We start from the raw sequence: 18,932 nt of genomic DNA, 5'->3' as shown, positions 1-18,932 counted from the left end.
TAGAAAGAAAACTAAAAAGCTCTATTCAATTCTTTTTTAACTCTATTAATTCCAAACACTACACAAGAGAGAACATTTGGCTGACATTCAGTTTATTCATTAGAAAACAGCATGATCCATGGTCAGCCTTTCTGCACAATCTATAAACCTTACTCCAGAGACTTTTGTATAGGCAAGGCAGAGGAACTCCCATGAGCCCAGTTTAAAGCACCTTCATTTTGATATGCAGAGAGATTGCTGGCAGGAGTTGACTATGCATTAATATGAAATTGCACATTGAAAAACACAATGTAAAAACATGAACCAGATAATATTTCAACTGATATTAACAATTTTGATTATTTTCCACTACAGCATTTACAGTTTGCAAACAATTTTTTACTGCCTGTGCTTTGTAAAGCCCCCCACTGTGCTGATGTTCAAAGAATCTGTTTTCCTAAGATCTTATATAAAACAAGAAGTAAAATGACAAAACTATTTGTTAACAAAACCACAGCATCTCTTTTGAAATATTCTGCTCACTTGGAAATGGGTCTTATTAACATTAGTAGCAGAAGTTACCAATGTTTTCCTCACCAAGATTTTCATATTTATTCAGTTTCTCTGTGAGATTGAAATGGCAGCCTAGTTTACATCGTTATGCAATGTCTTACTTTCAACATCTAAATTCCATTGCTATAATTAAAAAATATCAAGTTAGTAGATGATGTTTTTGATCCAGTCCACAAACATGGTGACTCGAACATACACTCCTGGTCGTTGGGGAAGAGCACACCCTTCTCCAAATGATGTTACACCAACCAAAAACCACTTGTCCCCATCTTCAAATGTCAGAGGGCCACCTGAATCCCCCTGCAATAACAAATTCAAGAGTTTAAGGTGAACAGTGTCAACTCTCAGGCAGAGCCTCTTTATGATGTTTGTTCATTTTGTTCCTTCATCATGGGTGCTCTACTCTACCCCTGTATGTCCTGAGCACCAGGAAGGGAGATCAATATGAATATTTCCATGTGAAAAAAATAATTGAAATTATGAATTTATTTTTTCTTTATTTTTTAAGTGATATGAACTTAAGCTGTCATCAGTCTTCCAATACAGGACTGGACTTCAAGAGATTTTTTTAATCTTATTTCTTTTATGTTCAGCCCTTCATATTTCACAAAGCCTGGGTAAATGTGGAGGGTTTTTTTCAATTGAATATATTCAGCCAAAACACAGTTCTATTTTCAGTCACCCCAGAGTTTCCACAGTTTTAAATTTAGAGAACAAAATAACAAGATTGCCAGAAGAGAAGGTGTCCTTTTCTCTCGCCTCCTTTTCAATAGTTTAGCAGATGTAGCATTGTAATAGAGACTGAATTTGATTTTGCTTGAGTGGGGATGAGTCAGCCATGGGTGTCTTGTTTTGATGAGAAAGAAAACAATTACTATTTTTCATTGTCTATCAAGTTAGTTGAACCAGTATTAATTGTATCTTCTCCAGCCCCTGTGAATGAATCTTTACCAGAGAATTCTGCAAGGGCTCAGCCATTAAAATACTTCTGCCCATATCCTAGGGCATCCCAGAATGTTAAAGGCTGTGGCAGCAGCCTAGAGGGGGATGTGCTATCAGGAATCAGTTGCTCCTCTTTGCTCATGGCTGACTGGTCATTGATCACAGTGCTGGTCACTTGTGCTCTGTATCAGCCTATGGTGCTACACTGAATTGGCTTTTGTTTTGTTTTGGGTTTCTTTTTTTTTGTTGTTGTTTTGGTTTTGTTTTTGTTCAGTATAAGGTTCAGAAAGAAAAAGGAAAAGGGAAAAACCATTAAGGGAAAGGACATTAGGCTTGAATAGAGTCCTTGTTCTAGGCTAAACTGGGCAAAGTCAGGGCACGTGGTGAAGGCTTAGGTTGGGAGGGCAAGGCAATAGGAGTTAGATGAGAGTGCTCCTCATCAGGCTTGAGGGAAGCCAGCCAGTCTCCATGCCACAGACTCCATATTGCTGGGAGAAAAATCATGTGGCAGCCACCTCTGAGTACATCATCAAAGAGAAGCAGCGAGTTTTAAAGAGAGCTGCAATGGATAAAAACTAAACCCAGAGGAACATATATCAGTGCAGAAAGGCAGCCTCTTTGAAATACTGTGGTGTCTGCTTAGGAAAGGTCTCCAGAGTCTACAGATGCTGGGGAAAAGCAGCTTTGCTCTCTCTCTTTCCCATAATGAAGGATTTCTGAGACTTTAGTCTATTCTGTATTTATTTCTCTGTTCTCTGCATTTCTCTAAGCATGTGCCTCTCTCCTTCATGGAATTACTCAGCAGGAATTATTCAAAACCTAGTGCAAAAAATTTCCAGTCCTCATATTTATCTCCCTCCATGGTTGTTTATGGCAAGATGGCACAAAAAAAAAAATTAAACTTGTATCCTGATAAATTATTAAATGGGCAAAGTACCATGAGTAGAAATTATATTAATGGACAGGGATTGTTCTGTTTTTCATGATTGGAGGATCAGGGATCGTTTTATTCAGTAACTAGATGAGATTTAAGCCAGCAGTGGAGATGAGTTGCTTCTACTTACCTGGCAGGAATCTATTCCTCCCATGTCATATCCTGCACAGAGCATATTCTCAGTAATATTATATTTTGGCATCCATTGCTGGCATTTTTCATTAGAAAGGAGAGGGACCTCTGCTTCTTGCAATATATTTGAAGAGGGACCTGATGAAAATATAAAGTGCATTTACCTGCAGCATTAAATACATGCATCCCACTGGGAATGCTGATGGTTTTGTTCTTCTTCCAGCATGCTCAGCATGCTCCTGAGCAGCAGGAATCCCTGCCTTACTGCTGTACTATTCAGGCTTATGCCCCTATAACACAGTCACTGATTAAACAGGGCTCATTAACTGAATTCTGTCTTTCATTGTGTAACGGGACTGAATTTGGTTACAATTGAATCAAGATTACTAAAATCAATGACTATGAACTCACTGTGGGGAGATCTAAGGGATGATTAAAGGCTTAAGAACATGGGTTGTCTAGAGTTTCCTCACCATTCATTGTGTAACTTCAGTTAAAGTTTTTAAAAAAACTTTCTTTTATTAATTCCTACCCAAAATTTTAAGTGCAATTCAATGTAGAAGTCAATGTATTCAACTGGGGAAGTGAAATGGCATATTTATTGTTTCAGAGAGACTCCAAATCTGGAGCATATGACATACAAACAGAACATACATTTCACACAGTTTTCTTGACTTCTGTGGAAAATCATTTGCACATTGTCATAAAGACTAATCTTCCTCTTCCCCCACCCAGTATCTGGAACCAAGATGTACATATTTCATGTTGAGAAAAGTAGTCATCATAACTTCTAAGTGGATGTAGGAAGCTTTCTTCATAGCCTATTGAACTTAGATATGTATGTTTTCTTCTAAGAGATACATTTTAACTATCATTTTGATTCAGAGAAGGAATAGTGGAATGGGAATGTTCCTAAATTTTCATATGGAAGAGTAGCTCTCTAAACTATTTGACCTTAGCAACTCCTGTGGAATAGGAGCAAGCTTCCCCTCACAGCTACATGCCTGTCAGAATTCTCCAAGCAGGTGACCCACCTTCATTCCTAATATTTCCCCAGCCAGCAATGGAGCAGTTAATTCCTGGTAAAAACTCTTGATTTTTTTCTGGTAGGCAGATAGGTTGTATGTAATCTGTGAATGAGAAACAAGTAATCAATTTCAACCTCTTCCCTGTATTCAGGTTTTTATGAAGTCATACCAGAAAACATTCATTAATTCAAACCCACTTTTTGCCAAGATATCCAGGAAGTACTGAGTGGACTCCCCACCACCCTCATATGCTTAGCACTGTTCTGCATAATAGAATAAATGGGAATAAATGGGTCTTTGGGGAAAATAAAAACTCACCTGTATACTGCACTTTGTGTTGAAGGTGCATCAGAGCAATATCACTGTCTTTTGTCTGCTTCATGTAATGAGGATTTATAATTATTCTGTCGATGTTTCGGACTGCTGCTGGAGGCTGTGCCAGATCTGACTGACTGTACAAGCCAAGAACCGCTTGCCAGCGGCATGGCTTTAGTTGTCTCCTAGAAGTTGCAAGGAGAGTATTCACAATTAGGAATGATTAATGGAAGTTTCAAAAAATATGTATCAGATAAAATGCTGATATTCAGCCTCGTGGTAATACATAGCATGTGCACGTTTTGTCAAATAAATAGAACAGAGTAGATGTGCTTAGAATTCCGTGAGTATCACTGTCTTAAATATCCACACTGCAGATATGTGTTGCTGATTTTTTATGGTGAGCTTATAATGCATTATTTATAATGAATTAATCAGATGGTGGTGCAGAGGAGGAAAATACATTAACTAAATTACCATGGCTTTTTAAACACTATGAAGAATACCGCTGACTGCGCAGCAGGCAATTAATATTGGTCCTGGTTAGAAAATTGTAATGGAATGTCTAAAGAATAAGAGATCTGAGATGTTGTTGGAAATGCTGCAGCTCATGGTCTCAGAAAGCTAGTCTCTTAGATCTTAATCTCAGTCAAACAAGATGTGCTAAAACAAAATATGGCATAATCTGCATTGTTTTCCCTAATCTACACATGCTGGTTTGAGGCTGTGTTCATCAGGGAACTCAAATATTTTCTGTTTTTTAATCAATCACTTTATGGTTTAAAAAGTACATTTTCAGCCTGATTGTTGGACTGAATTGGTTTCTGCTCATCTTTTGGTTCAAGAGGTTCTTTTGTTCTAAACTAGGAGTGTCCAAGTTAAATGTTTAGAAGGTGTGAAACTTCAATCTTCAATTTAGGAAAATTCTAGCAAAGGCAGGATGATAAAATCAGATTTAGTTGAAATAGAAAGATGATTCAAGTGAAAAGGAAGTATCAAGACAATCGTGGATTTATTGTGTGGAAACTAAGAGGGCTTAATCCTTTTCATTTTAGTGTCTTTGTGTGGAATGTAGTGCCTGTCATGCCATGAGGCCTTGTTAGGATTTTGGCACAGTCTCCACTGCCCTACTATTTAGCTATTTGTAGTGAAAGCTCTACTCTAATTTTGTTTTTAGTTTTGTGATTTTTTGGTGGGTTTTTTTTTTTTTTTTTTTTGGGGTGGGGGGTTCTGTGTTGTTGTTGTTGTTTGTTTTTTTTTTTTTTTTTTGTCATTTCAATTTCTATATGTCTTTTACAACATCTGTATTTATTGTAGATATTATGAAAGCAAATCCTGGAAAATATTTCAGTATGCATCACTTCTGTGAATGGTACAAATAACACCATAGAGAGGATATCCAATATTGCCTAATCAATGCACAGAAATCAAGATTTGTTCTAGTGATGCACAGTAAATCTTGATCAATCCAGGATAATATACAGGGGGAACACTGGGTTTAATTTATGGGATATGATGTCACCTTTTATACCACTGGTAGGGATTCACCTAATTTATGGAGGCCCACAATAATTATGGATTAAGAAGCAATGCTCAGTATTAATACCATGCATTTAAAGTTCAATTCCTTATTGCTCAGGAAATGCTGCTTGGTTTCCACAATTCTCTGCATTAAAGTAAGGACAGAGGATTTATCAGGAAGTAAGGGAGCTTTCAGCTGAGCCTACAAGTGATTCAAAACAAGGTAATTAAACCAGGAATTAGTTGTTAATTTTGCATATCAGTGTCACAATTTGTTCATAATCTGATGCCTCCTTAGTAAACTTGCACATAAAAGAACTTTACCCATAGACACAGTGTGCTGCTGTCACCAGCCACTCGTCACTGACAAGGGAAGCTCCACAAACGGGTTGGAAATTAAAATGGAGTGAAACTATCCAAGGCCAAGCCTCTTTTCTGGCATCATTTCCACCTATAATTCTTGTTCCATTATTCTGAGTTACCAGGTGTTTTCCACAAGCTAAGATAAAGAAAAATCAAATCAAATAAAATAAAAAAATAAAGGGATGGAGCATATTTTATTAGATTAGTCAGTTTTCTTGGGAAAAACAAGGCTTTGTAGAATCTGAACTGCTATTCAAAAATACTGTGGAAAAAAGCCTGGGTTTTAATAGCTGAAATCAAGATGCAACTGTCTAAGTTGGATTTAGATGTTTTCTTTCCTCTGACCTTCTGGAATTTTTATGCATTTATTTTATAAATGTTTTCACTACAGATCCATCTCTAGTGTACACTTAACACTGAAATCAAATGAAGACTAACTTTTCCTTGTTTATGTCATTATGAGTATAGCATTTATAGTCCATCCATTCCCTAACCTTTCCATTCAAGCTATAAACATTTGGCTTTATGGTCTGAACAATTCAATCTCTCTGTGAAATATTCCTGGATTCTGTGTACTTACATTGAATGTTACATTGCAGATGAACCACCAGGTTGTCCAAACAGTGTTCTCTAGAATGAAAGTGCAATTAAATCACAAGGATCTGCACATCAGATAACTCTGACTGTCAAATATATATACATACACAGAGAGAAAAATTTATACAATTGTATATATGAAAGTACATTCATTTAGCAGTATCAGCCTGTTAAGTATAATAACTAATGCTACATGTTTAAATTATGTTTTAATTATATTTAAGTATACAGCATTATATGTTATACAACTTTAAATGTACATATTCCTTTTCAGTGGGCACTTAATTGATTTATATTATGGAAATAAAAGTGGACTCTTGTGTTTTAGGGAAATGGGTCATCTGTCCCAGACAGATTTGCAATGAAGTTATAGCTGCCTATGGTATTTTTTCCTACCTTTTGAGATGCTTTCAGTACCTTACCACTAGAGATCAGTGTGGCCAAAGAATTAAAGAGGTTAGTTTTATATCCCTGTATCATTTTACTAAGAAAATAATGCTACTGTAAAATATGTAGTTGCATATGCTAGGTTAGAAATTATTTAGCAAATATATAAAGGCAATGTCTGAAGAGCATAAGACCATAGATCAAAACTGCTCAAGCATTTCTGATATCCAGAGGTTTTAATATTATGTTCATAGTCTGTAATGAATCTGAAACACTTGGGACAGTGTGCGTGCTAGCAATTCAAATCTGCTACACAGAAATAAGAATGAGGGGAAGACAGGAAACCAAGCTCTGCCAACGGTTTGTTTCAAGTGAGCATTTCCACATGTCATTTTTAAATAGAGTAGGTAAAGGATACTTTAAACATGACAGGGAATGATGTATCCCTCACTGTGTTTGCTCTAATATTTGATATCTGCTGTGAGTGAGATGTGACCCAGTAATTTCCCAATGGCACAGAGGTACATGAAATAAAGTGGGAACTGCAACCACCCACCACCTCCCCAGTTAAACCTTCACTATAGTGGGGTGCAAATGAGATATTCCTCTGGCCCTGAATAGTCCCCCATTGCCATTTTCCACTTCAAGGTAGGTACCTAATTTTAAAGCTGTAATTTAAAAAGTGGAAACCATTTTCTGTGACGTGTATCCAAATCCGTAACCAGAAAAATATCAAGAAACCAAAAATGCAAGAAACCAAACCATCTTCTACATAAACATCATAGCAACTAAATACCCTTTTCCACAATGCCTTCATAGGATTTCAAAGGGGGGATCAGTGCTGCTGTATATTAGGTCTTTTGTCTGATCCTATGCTTTCTCATAGGTAGATGCATAAACTACCTGAACTAACAACCAAAGTGTCAGATTTGTCCCTATAATGTTACATTTTTAGTGTAAAGGGAGTTGCCTGTCCCACCACATGTACCTACTGGTTGCTTCAGTAGAAATTACTTAATTTGCCTCTACTTTTTCTTCTTAGTGGAGCTAGCTCCCCACAGGAGAGGCACTTCATTGCCTGCACTTCAGCCCCAACATTTCTCAGCTGCTTCTTGGTCTGCACAGGAGTGGCCAAAAGGCACCAGAGGCATGTGCTGAACACCCTTCTCTGTGCCTCTCTGAGTGTCAGCTGTCAAGCAGCACGCCAGGCAGAAATCTGGAGTAGTTAGGATATCTGTGAGTATGATCTTCACTTAGAACTGGCAAAAACAATTAGTCCCTGTGGAATCTGCTCACATGTATCTAAAAGGCAGGATCTGGGGCTCTTACAAAGCTATCCTGCCAAAAATCACATCACCTAAGGGCACCAGAGAATTCTTTTGCTGTCTTCTGTCACTGCAGATTTCAAGCCCTATTATATATGCCCTCCTTTGTTTCAATGATGGATGCACTTGAATAAAAAACAATGTGAAAAATACATTTTATAATTGGATTAGCAGTTAATGAATTCAGTTGCTTAAATTATCAAATCTGTGTGATATTTCTAGCATTCATTATATGTAGAAAAACCATGTGTGAATCTGCAATAGTGTCACCCTGCAAAATGATTCCTATCATCTGAAACATGGAAGAAGACACCTATTTCTGCAAGAGAAATGCAACTAAGATAAATGAATTTATTCCATTTCCTCCTGCTTTAATCACTTTTAGTATTTAATAGGTCTTAACAGAAGACATCTTTAAGTCATTACTGCTCTTCAGGATGTCTTGTGGCAATGCTGGTTTAGACACTCATTCAAGAAAAAAAAGAAAAATAGCCTCCAATGATGTTCCATTAGTTTAAGATACTTTCACCACCCATAAGAATGATAAATGTTTGAGGTTAGCAGAGTATAATTTAAAATTCTTTTTTTTCTGTGGACAAAATGATAGACCATAGAAAATTAAGACATGTCTCTTGCTTTGTTACTATGTGGTATGTTTATTAAGGGAAACGGAAAGAACATGGACTTTTGCTGTCCTCAACATGGTTTCAGCATTTTAGCAATTAGACAGTAATTTTCTGGCTCAGTGTTCTGGTAGAAATCCAGAAAAAAATTATACAGTAAAGCCTCTTATAAAAAGAAAACAGTAATTGAAGTCATTACAATTCTTTAAACTGATGACAGCAAGCCTTTCTGCTTGCATTGTAAATCCTGAGGATATAATCCTGGGCTAAAATCACATTTTCATTTAATTTACAAGAAATTACCAGTTTCTAGTACCCTTCAGAATCCCTTCAGCAGTTATTTAGACTGAGAAAGGTTAGAATAGAATCAAATGATTCTGAGGATCATGTCATCTAATGATTCATTTGTAAAGGTGGAGACAAATCCAGAAGTCATTTTTTGAGTGGGGATAGTTTGTTGAAATATAGATTCCTGTCTGCGGATGGCTTAAATTAACAATCCTCAGTGTGTCCAAAGTCTGTGTCAATAAAGTCAAAGGACTATAGAGTGTGACTCATCATATTTCAAGAGATGCCTTGATGGATCACATTTTGGAGTGCTTATTTTTCTCTGCTGATTACAGAGAGAACCTACTGTGACAACTGCTCTATAACTATGGGTGACTATAACTCCATCCTAATTATTATTTTTTATATATAGGTAGTCTTAATTCTACTATATAATGTACTCATAATTTAGAGATTTCTAGGTAAGAAATATTTTGATAAAAGAGCATATCATTTCCACAGTAAATGGATAGAGATGTCAATTAGGATTTGAGCTATATATTAGTGCATAAATAATCACCACAACAGTTAAAGACATTGTTTGTATGAGGAAGAAACCTCACTGTACCCACCTTTTTGTAAAAATTAGGCTGTGGTTACCTCCTTTGGTGATGGTGACAAATGGGCCATCTCCAGTGAATAATACAGCTGATGACATGTTTGCATCCCTGGAACAAAAAGACACATGCATATTTTTAGATATATACCCTACTCCACCAGTGGAGCAATATTTGGGAAATGATTATGCTGATAGAATAAACACTAGCTTTAAAATTTTTTTTTCTTCTCCTCAAATAATGACCCTTTAGCAGGGGATTTTTGATTCTTTAAACTCATTCAGATTAAAATGTGAGTCTCTTACTTCCAGTCTTACATCTTATTCTAAGATTTCTAATTCTACATTAGTATTGAAAGGGATATTAGTTAATTCGTTTGACAGCAATAAATATTTAGTTTGGCTTTTCTTTGCCACAATGAAGGGTTTGAAATACCAGTTCTTAAATGTATGGAGCTAGAACTGAGTATGCAAAACAGGGCAGTAATAGCTGAACCTTGGGGTATCACAGTCTTGCTTTTTTGAGGGGTGCAGTTATATTATATTGTCTAGGAAAGAAATGAAATTGTATAATGAAGAATCTAGTGGAGTAAAAAAAAAAAAAGAAAAAAAAAGTTAATTTTCACCTCAGAGATCTGTTGAAATCAGAGTGGCTGTGGAATAAGTTAATAGTGTCATGTTTGCTATTGATCAACAGTGGGGTGTATTCATTGAGGCACAGAATCACATAACAGTTTGGGTTGCATGGCACCTTTAAAGGTCATGTAGTCAATTTAAAGGAATCAATTAGTCTATTCTTTGACTAACTTTTTTTTTTTTTTTTTTAGCAAAGACTTTTTGAACTAAGAATTCTGTATATTATTAGTGAGACAAATTGACATTTAGAACCCATATCCAGATTTACTTTATAGTCCATTCTGCATCATGCACTTTGTGATACTTCATATGACCAGTTTGAAACATATATCTATGAAACATATTTGCTTTCCCTTGAGGAAGCATGGGGAAAAAAGATAGCTGTGGTTAGACTGCATAATTTTTTGGGGGGATGACAGCCTCCCATCTGGCCCTTTAACCTTACACATCTCAGGAGCAAGAAGAGAACCATTTGTTTAATGCACAGGGAGCACCTGGAGGTTTAATACACAGGGAGCACCTGCACTGTGTCTTCTCTTCAAATGCAGTAAATCTCACTCTCCTGGGAAGGATGAAGTCTGGAATCTGCCTGCAAATCTGCTGTGTATGAAGTAATGAGGTGTTCAACAGCCCTGCCATGCCAGCAGGAGAGTTGTATGATCCACCTGCTGGAAAAGTCACTACTGCTGCATTTCTCAGTCTGGAAGTGCCTTTTAGACAGTCTGAGAAAGCAGTAAAGTGCCAAGCCAGGTAGGCAAATTCAAATTCTTCTTCTTCAAATTCTATGAAGAAGAACTTTGCTGAGACCAGCAAAGTATTCCCAGGAACTAATTTCCTTCTGAAGAGTGATGGAAGTTCATGAGGAGAATAGAATGAAGGGTTTCAGAGTAAAGCCTAAACTCTCACTGTTGGACTTTTAGGTGTGACAAAATTGCCAGGTCTACCACCATTCCTGGGTACAATTCAGCAAAGACCCAGCTGGCTCTGGTTCCAGGGAAACAGGATTGTTTTACATCTGCCCAATGCAATGGGGAAAAGCTCAGTGTGTGATTTTCTTGGTTCCAGGAAATAAAATGATGACAACAGATTTTAGCAGTGCTGTCACATGCACACAGCTACAAGTGCAAGCTTGTAGCTTGCAAAGGATTATTTTCAGGTTTCTCTAGAGCATCAATTTGTTTATCCTGCAGCCCAGACTCATTAAGAAGATTTGTAATTTGCCTAAGTTGTATTTTGTAGATGCACAATAAGCATGTCTCCAGACTGGCTTCTTTGGTACAAATTACAAATGCAACAGTCACATATTTGAAAAATGGAGGCAAAAGGATTAACTCGTGAGATTTACTAGAACCTGTGAGGAACATTGCACTTTGTAGCCCAGGTACATAAATAATCAGGATATGATACAGGACTCCTATCAGCTCAGTCCTTTTCATAAATGAAACAGAAAGTGAGATTAGCGAATGTATAAACAATTAATAGTAAAGCTAAATTGTCCTAGATGAACTTTAGCCTGTCTTTCTAATAAAACATGATTTTAGGTTGTAATTCAGTGTAAGAGCATGAGCTACAGCCTACTCAGGACCTGCTATTGCAAACATCCATTTAGTAACAAATATGGTGATGTTTATAAAGAAATATGCTGCTACAGGGGGATTCAAGAAAAGCAGAATAGTGTGATGCTCACAGGAGTTACACATATATATACACCTATTCATATATCAATAGATACATAAATATAGACACACTCATATGAGAATTTTGTCCTGTGCTGTAACTGCAGTAGCACCCAGGTTACAAAAAAGTGATACAAGTTAGGTTTAAAAATATTTTTCCTTGACAATGGGAGAGAAATTGAATTAATAAGAAATAACTAGGAAGATTAATAGGAACTCTTTAAGCAAGTGCACCTGAGTACTTTATAGAGACAACCTGAAAGATAGTGCAACAGAATGTTATGTAATAAGTAATATTTAAAGGTTAGAATACCATGGAAAGAAAAGTTTGTTGAAGCCCATCCAATGTGTCAATTAAATGAATAGACCACAAAATTACTTCTGTCCAGAAGGGAAAGGAGGCAGGCCAGGGGGAGAAAGAATCAGAGGAAGAAGGCCACTGGCCACTCTAAGGAACAAGGTATTTGACCAGAAGCACATTTAAAAATAGTTTGTATGTACTTACATGCATGCATACATAAATTACAGTCAGGATTTCTGCATGTAGCTACCTGATTTTTATGTAAACTCCGTAGTCACCCAAAGGAAAAAAGTAAAAAACCCAACAAACCAGCAGATATTCATCCAATTAGAAGCATTTCTGAAATAACACTTGGATATTTTTCTAAGTCATTCTAACTCTGTGATTACTACAATTAAGTTATCAGAAGGCGATTTGTAGGCATCCTTCTTTGGCCAGCAACCAAAATAATGAATTACGAGCTCAGAATTTAGTTTGATTATTAATTGGATGAGTGACATTCCCTAAAAACCTTAGCACTGCAGGAAAGCGAATTATTATTCACTGGATGGCAGTAGAGTAGCACATGATGTAAATAAGGCCAAAATTTAGGCCATAAATTTTACCATAGATTGAAAAATGCAACACCCTGCACTCAACAATCCCCATGTTTACCCTGAAAATTCTTCTGAACAGGAACTGAAGCCAAATCTGTTTTTCTGCCATATACTTCCCTACTCCATCCCTGCTCTTAGTCTACCTCGAGATTCCATTCTACCTAGCAGAATTCCAGAATTCCATTCTATTCTAGCAGAATACCCAAGTGATTATCTCTACTTGGAATGAATAGCAGCACTACAAAAGCAGAGCAGCCAAGGCTGCTGTTGGCTCCAGCTTTACTCTTGAGCCATCCTTATGAAAGTGAAAATGTAAATGGTGATATAAAGTGATAAAAGGGTGATGCATCCACAACACTTTCCCAATGTTCTCCAATATGTATCCTCATGCCCAACCTGCCATGTTCAGAGTCATCAATCCTGTACAGAATGTCATCAAGACAGGGTTTGCCACATTTCTCAAATTTGTTGGCACACCAAGCACTCCACTTGACAGAGACAGATACATTTGCCATGTTTTTGGAGAGTACACCAGTAAAATGAGGAAGAAAATGCAAATATACACTCAACAAATCTGCACACAAGTTACAAAGAACAATGAATATTTATCACTCACCCCAACCCCAGCAGCTGGCAAACACTGTCTGAAATCTCTCCACTCCAATCATCTGCACATGCCAGATGCCACATCTTCCCAACCCTGGCCTGTACCAGCCCTTCAGTGCTCAGAGAGCCATTGAGTAATCTCACTGCAGAACAAAATGGGCAGAAGCATTTTAGATAGGTGGCAAACCACTTTCCTCCCCCACCCCAAGAAAACAGAAATGTAATATAAGGAGATTTATTATTGCCAATGAAGAACAGAAAAAAGTAAAAATGCATTACGGAGGTAATAAACCCAGCACCTCCAGGATGTTGTGTTCCCACAGGAAGGAAATGCTATTGTTACTTCCTATATTTCTGCCACAGGAGAGTTTAATACCTTGTATTTTGTATATGTCTCAAAAATAGACAATAAACAATACATTTTTCCATCAGCTCTAAACAATGCATTTTTTTCTTAGTCAGCATAATGTAATTTCCAAATAATGAGTGAAGTTTAGTTCCATGATGGTCAGTAATACTGACTGGAAATAAAGTTAAAATGAGTGTTGATGAAAAAAGATTAGATTTCCAGTTCCAATTGCTACTGTTTTTGTTGCACTTTTGGTTAAAACATTCGTACTTATAATTAAAGCTCACTGAAAACCAGTCCTTCTCTAAAAACTTTTCCAAAAATAAAATATTGATAACAAGAATTCAGAAACTCATTAATTTATTGGTAAAAAGTCTTATTGGCATACTGACTAAGGAAGTTAGACTGTATGGCCAACAAAATCTCATGTATACACATGTATATAAAATAAGAATTTCATTATATAATCTTAAATTTGTATATAATAATGTCAATAGAGTCTCACATATGTCTTACCAGCTACAGCTGCATTTTAGGCAGATTACAGGTATTGCCACTGTGAAGTAGAGAAAAGCATGCAATGCACTGACATTTATTGTTTTCCAAAATATTTTTTTAAAAAAATCTTGTGCAAAAAACCTTTTTCCACCAAAATGCTTTCATGTAGAGTACCCACCAGAGTAAATAAAACATTTACATTTTTAGAAATGTCTCAGTGACACGTGGAGTGCATGAATGAAAGAGGTGATTTAGACTGATTAATTAATTAATGGTAAATCTTTGATTAAATTAAATTAAATTTTTGAGTTTCTTAAACATCTTGGAATTGTATGCACTCCAAGATTTCTCCAGATTACTTTTGACACTTCTCTTCTTGAGAGAATTTGAACTGTAAATCCTTTTCCTTTCTCCTCATCAGATCCATGTTCTTCTCCAAATACATTATTGATAAGGAATAATAAAGCCATCGAGGATCCAACAACTGCTTAATTCAGATATCATATATTTTAGAATTTTGGCATTTCTTTGCAGTCCCTAGGAGTTTCAGAAGTTGGAAGATTTGAAAAGACAGTTTGTCTAGTTCAAGTTACCACTTCTGATAAGCCATTGATATTGGTTTCAGGAAAATGAGCAAGGCTTTTGGACACTGGAAAGACTCAATGTGAGAGTTTCTAATTGAATTTTCATTTTGTTTTAAGACATAGATTGATTTAGCCAAAGTTTGGATTAAATGGATTTTTGGAAACAAATCTCCCAGGCTTTTCATGTGAAGTAATTTGTTATGAAGTAATAGACAATCAGTGGCAAAATAAATCTTTGGGAAAATGTACATCATGTTAATGTAGGTGATGGTTTTCTTGTTCAGATCTTCTTCAGCAATGACTGGAAAAATAAATTGGAGTTTTCTTTGCCTAAGAAGAAACCGAAGTGAATTTTATTCTATACATTTTAAAGGAAGAATATGTTTGCCACAAAATAGCCAATGGCACTAATTTGAGGAGTGAGTCTGTGTCTTCAGACGTCTATCTATCTATCTATCCATCTATCTATCTATCTATCTATCTATCTACATGTATTTACATATGCCATGTATATTTTTATATATATGCATGTAAAAAAATGTTGAAATCAGCAACTGACTGTCAGCACACATCTAAAAACATATCTGATCCCTAGCAGACCTCTTTAAAACAAAGAAATTGTGCTAAGCTTAAAGACCACTTTTAAATCTTCCTTTAGTTCTTTAAAGTAGATTGTCAGAAAGAGCAGCTTAATTTCTGTGCTAGGCCAAACATGATTTTAGCATTAGTCCTACATTTAAATTATTGTTTTAGAGAATCTTATTTCCCTGCTGTGTAAAATGAATTGGTATACTGTACACATGCATTTTGGAAAGAACCACTTTACCAGAGAAGTAAGGAACAGCAGTGAACAATGGATGCTGCTTTGGAAGCTCTGCCATCCATTCACTGCATGGAGTCCAGGTGGGCTGGAGGGTGCCATGTGTTATAGTCTGGCTTTACACTCACAAAACTATTTGGGAATTTCCACCAAAAAAATGCTTATTCTCTACCCTGCACTGCAGAATTTTTACTGCTGTGAAACTCTAATTAATTACAGTAAAGCCCAGTATAATTTGGAAATACAAAATGAATACAGAAGAAAAGCATATGTTGAGTTTTCATTTAATTTTGAGGCCATTATAAACAACTACAGTTTTCAGCACAGAGAAGCTTCCTACTTTCCCAGAGTTCTTCACCAGATTCCATACACTTATCAGAAAAGTGACTGTTTTCCTGGCCCTGACAAACTCAGTGAGGTACTGCTGTGCAAATTGGCATGGCCTGTGTGCATCTGCAGTGGTCTACATTAGCTGAGGTTCTGTGGCTGTTTTCCTAGGCAATTCCTGCGAAATATGCATGGCTTGGGTTTGATATTAGGAAAAAGTTCTTCAGCAAAAGGGTTGTTAAATATGTCAACCTGTGAAGTGGTGGAGTCACCATCCCTGAAAGGATTTAAAACACATGTAGACGTAGCACTGAGTGACATGGTTTATCAGTGAACTTGGCAGTGATGGATTAATGGTTAGAATCAATGATCTTAATAGTCTTTCCCAACCTAAATTATTCTATGATTTCTCTGTATGAAGGAAACCTTACTGCATTTTGCTTCATCAGAGCCATCTTCACACTGAGGTATGTTGTCACACAGGTTGTGCAATGGGATGCATTTCCCACTACCACACTGATGCTCTTCAACTGTGCAAGCCCCTGAAGGGAAACAAGAGAGGAAAATTCATCTGTAGTTGTGAGGAAGGTTGATGTTCACAGGACGTCTTACAGTTCACCTGAAGAAAACTGTGTAGATAGTATGAAGAGCGTTTGATTTCCTTTTCTTTCCATTTCCATCCATCTCTCTTTCAAAATAAAGATAATTTTGAGATAAATAGAAGATAATTAAGAATAAAAACAGAGTGAATTTTATAAATGTAGACTAAAGGTGAAGATTTTAAAAAAATATTACGAAAAGTAATATTATTGTAACTACTGTGAATTCATAAAAAATCTGCCACTGGCTAAACAAGCTGGGAGAAACTTGCCATTTCTGAGAGTTAAAGTAAGAAAAGGAGCCTAGATCCTCGTTGACTTTCTGTTCAGGTAAGTGCATGGTACTTAACACATCTCTCAATACATACTGCTTTTTCTTTCTCTGTTTTTCCCCTGTCAGACTTCCACAAAAGTAATACAACGCCTCTAATTAATTCAGTCAATATTTGGCCTAGAGTTAGTATAATTATTTGTCCTGCTAAGCATATTGCTGTTCCATGTAATTTGCATTATGCTTCATTTTGCATATTTTGGTGAGTTGATTGCTGAATTATGAGTGACAAGTCTAATTGCAGTCCCCAAGAAAATCAAGGACCTTTCAGAAGGGATCTGGCTGGAACCAGACACACTGCTGTCCAAATATTTAAGAGATTAGTTCTTCTCAGATTATTAACACACTGAAGACTAAATTTTTAAAGATGCAAGAAGAAGAATATTGCAAATATTGATCAGATTTACCACAAACAGTTTTCTCTTCTAGTGCATGATATCAATAGTAAATATTTTACAAATGCACTTAAACACACTTTAATGACATCCTGAAATTATTTTAAAAGTGTTGTTTTTTCCTGGGGTTTTTATAGGCAATAGTTAGTATTTGCCCTCTTAACATCTGAAAAGACTTTTGTCAAAATACTGAGTCAATTTTCCACATAATATCACAGAGTTGCACATGATCTAGGCATTGCTCCAATTACACTAAGAAACAAACCCATCACTTTTCATGCCAAGAAATGTAAAGTACAGATGAGTAACCAGCTTTTTTCTCTTTAACATTTGCATTTTTCTACTGAACAAGTACTGAGAGTCACTTTGCACTCTCCACGTTTTCTGAAATACATTTGGCCAGTGGTTTAACCTCTTAAATACAAAGGTTCAATGCTTACTCAGATGGTAGCCAGTAGTAAAGTTTGCAAGAAATCCCTTCCCTGTTGAAGACTTGTCTGTCCGGAGGATCACTGTCATCTGGTTTGTTGTAGAGAAGACATCTGGCAGTGGCCCTTTCTCTGTGTAGACAGCTATTCACCAGGAAAACATGAGCACATTCAACCTATTTTGTTCATATGTATTTCAAAATGCTCTGGGTTCAAAAGCGAGTACTGCCACCACAGGGATGTAGCTGATCCCCCAAACTTAACTGCTCTCAGACTACCATGGTCACAGCCCAACAGCAGATTTGACTAATCAGCATAGAACAGTAAGGTTCAGCTGAGAGATTATCTATCTGTTTGTCCACACACATAAACAGTCTGATTCACTGAGAAGTTAATGTCACACGGATTGCATGGAAAGCTAAGTGTGTGTGCAAATGTTTTGGAAACCTGATGTCACATAAAGTATGCTTTCTCAATTTTTCCTCTGAATTTCCTCTGAAATAAGGCCCAAAAAATGCAAATGAAATGAGAGGAATTTAATTTCCATGATATTATATCCATCCGTTTGCTCCAGCTGTCTGATTACATTCATTTTAGTACCCACTGCTGCTACTTGCCCAAAAGTAAGGAATCTGGTCCTCTGCCATCTCTGATTTCAACCACATCATGAATACTTTCCAGATCAAAAACCTGAAAATGAAGTTGGATGTTTTTTCCATTTTCAGCATTCAAGTACCACACACCTGGAAAATCACACACATAAAAATCACTTTTTCAGTAGTTATATTTGCTGTGCCATTTTCCTGTTGAAGGGCTTGGGGGGGGAAAATTTCTCCTAAATTGTTAATAATCACCCAAGAAATTAAGAAGTTTAAATCTTGTATTTAAAAGCTGTCAAGATCCAAAATTCTATAGTTTCTCATTCTTAAAACATTTTTTAAAACTAATTTTAGGCTTCTACAACATATACACATTTGTTTTTAATCATTCATGTCAGCTTTGAGTTTCCCCAAGGTAGTAAATCTCATTTTTTTTCTGACAGTGACAATGTGACAAATAGTCTTGTCACTTAAGTGCAAAGAAAGTAAAAAAAAATATATATATTTTTAAGGAGCGAAAAGTATTTTCTCACTAGCATGAATCTCATTTGGGAACTTGTGGAATGAATCCTGGAAATGTGAGCC

At 36.4% G+C, this 18,932-nt stretch overlaps 1 protein-coding gene across 1 annotated transcript in view; it reads right to left on the bottom strand.

Annotated features, from left to right (window-relative positions):
• Nucleotides 1-696: 696 nt before the first annotated feature.
• The window catches only part of TMPRSS15 (transmembrane serine protease 15), a 51,455-nt gene continuing 33,219 nt past the window's right edge, over nucleotides 697-18,932 (bottom strand). The window contains exons 17-27 of the mRNA XM_053934799.1: nucleotides 18,366-18,491; nucleotides 17,761-17,892; nucleotides 16,427-16,537; nucleotides 13,428-13,560; nucleotides 9,619-9,714; nucleotides 6,368-6,417; nucleotides 5,749-5,923; nucleotides 3,907-4,088; nucleotides 3,595-3,690; nucleotides 2,559-2,698; nucleotides 697-852 (exon numbers count right to left, since the gene is read on the bottom strand). Coding sequence (XP_053790774.1) covers nucleotides 697-852; nucleotides 2,559-2,698; nucleotides 3,595-3,690; nucleotides 3,907-4,088; nucleotides 5,749-5,923; nucleotides 6,368-6,417; nucleotides 9,619-9,714; nucleotides 13,428-13,560; nucleotides 16,427-16,537; nucleotides 17,761-17,892; nucleotides 18,366-18,491 — 1,397 coding nt within the window. The remainder of the gene's footprint in view (nucleotides 853-2,558; nucleotides 2,699-3,594; nucleotides 3,691-3,906; nucleotides 4,089-5,748; nucleotides 5,924-6,367; nucleotides 6,418-9,618; nucleotides 9,715-13,427; nucleotides 13,561-16,426; nucleotides 16,538-17,760; nucleotides 17,893-18,365; nucleotides 18,492-18,932) is intronic.

The sequence above is a fragment of the Vidua chalybeata genome, chromosome 2, assembly GCF_026979565.1.
Source record: "Vidua chalybeata isolate OUT-0048 chromosome 2, bVidCha1 merged haplotype, whole genome shotgun sequence".
Classification (NCBI taxonomy): domain Eukaryota; kingdom Metazoa; phylum Chordata; class Aves; order Passeriformes; family Viduidae; genus Vidua; species Vidua chalybeata.
Note: the sequence above shows the minus strand (reverse complement) of the source record. Positions and strands in the feature narration are given on the sequence as shown.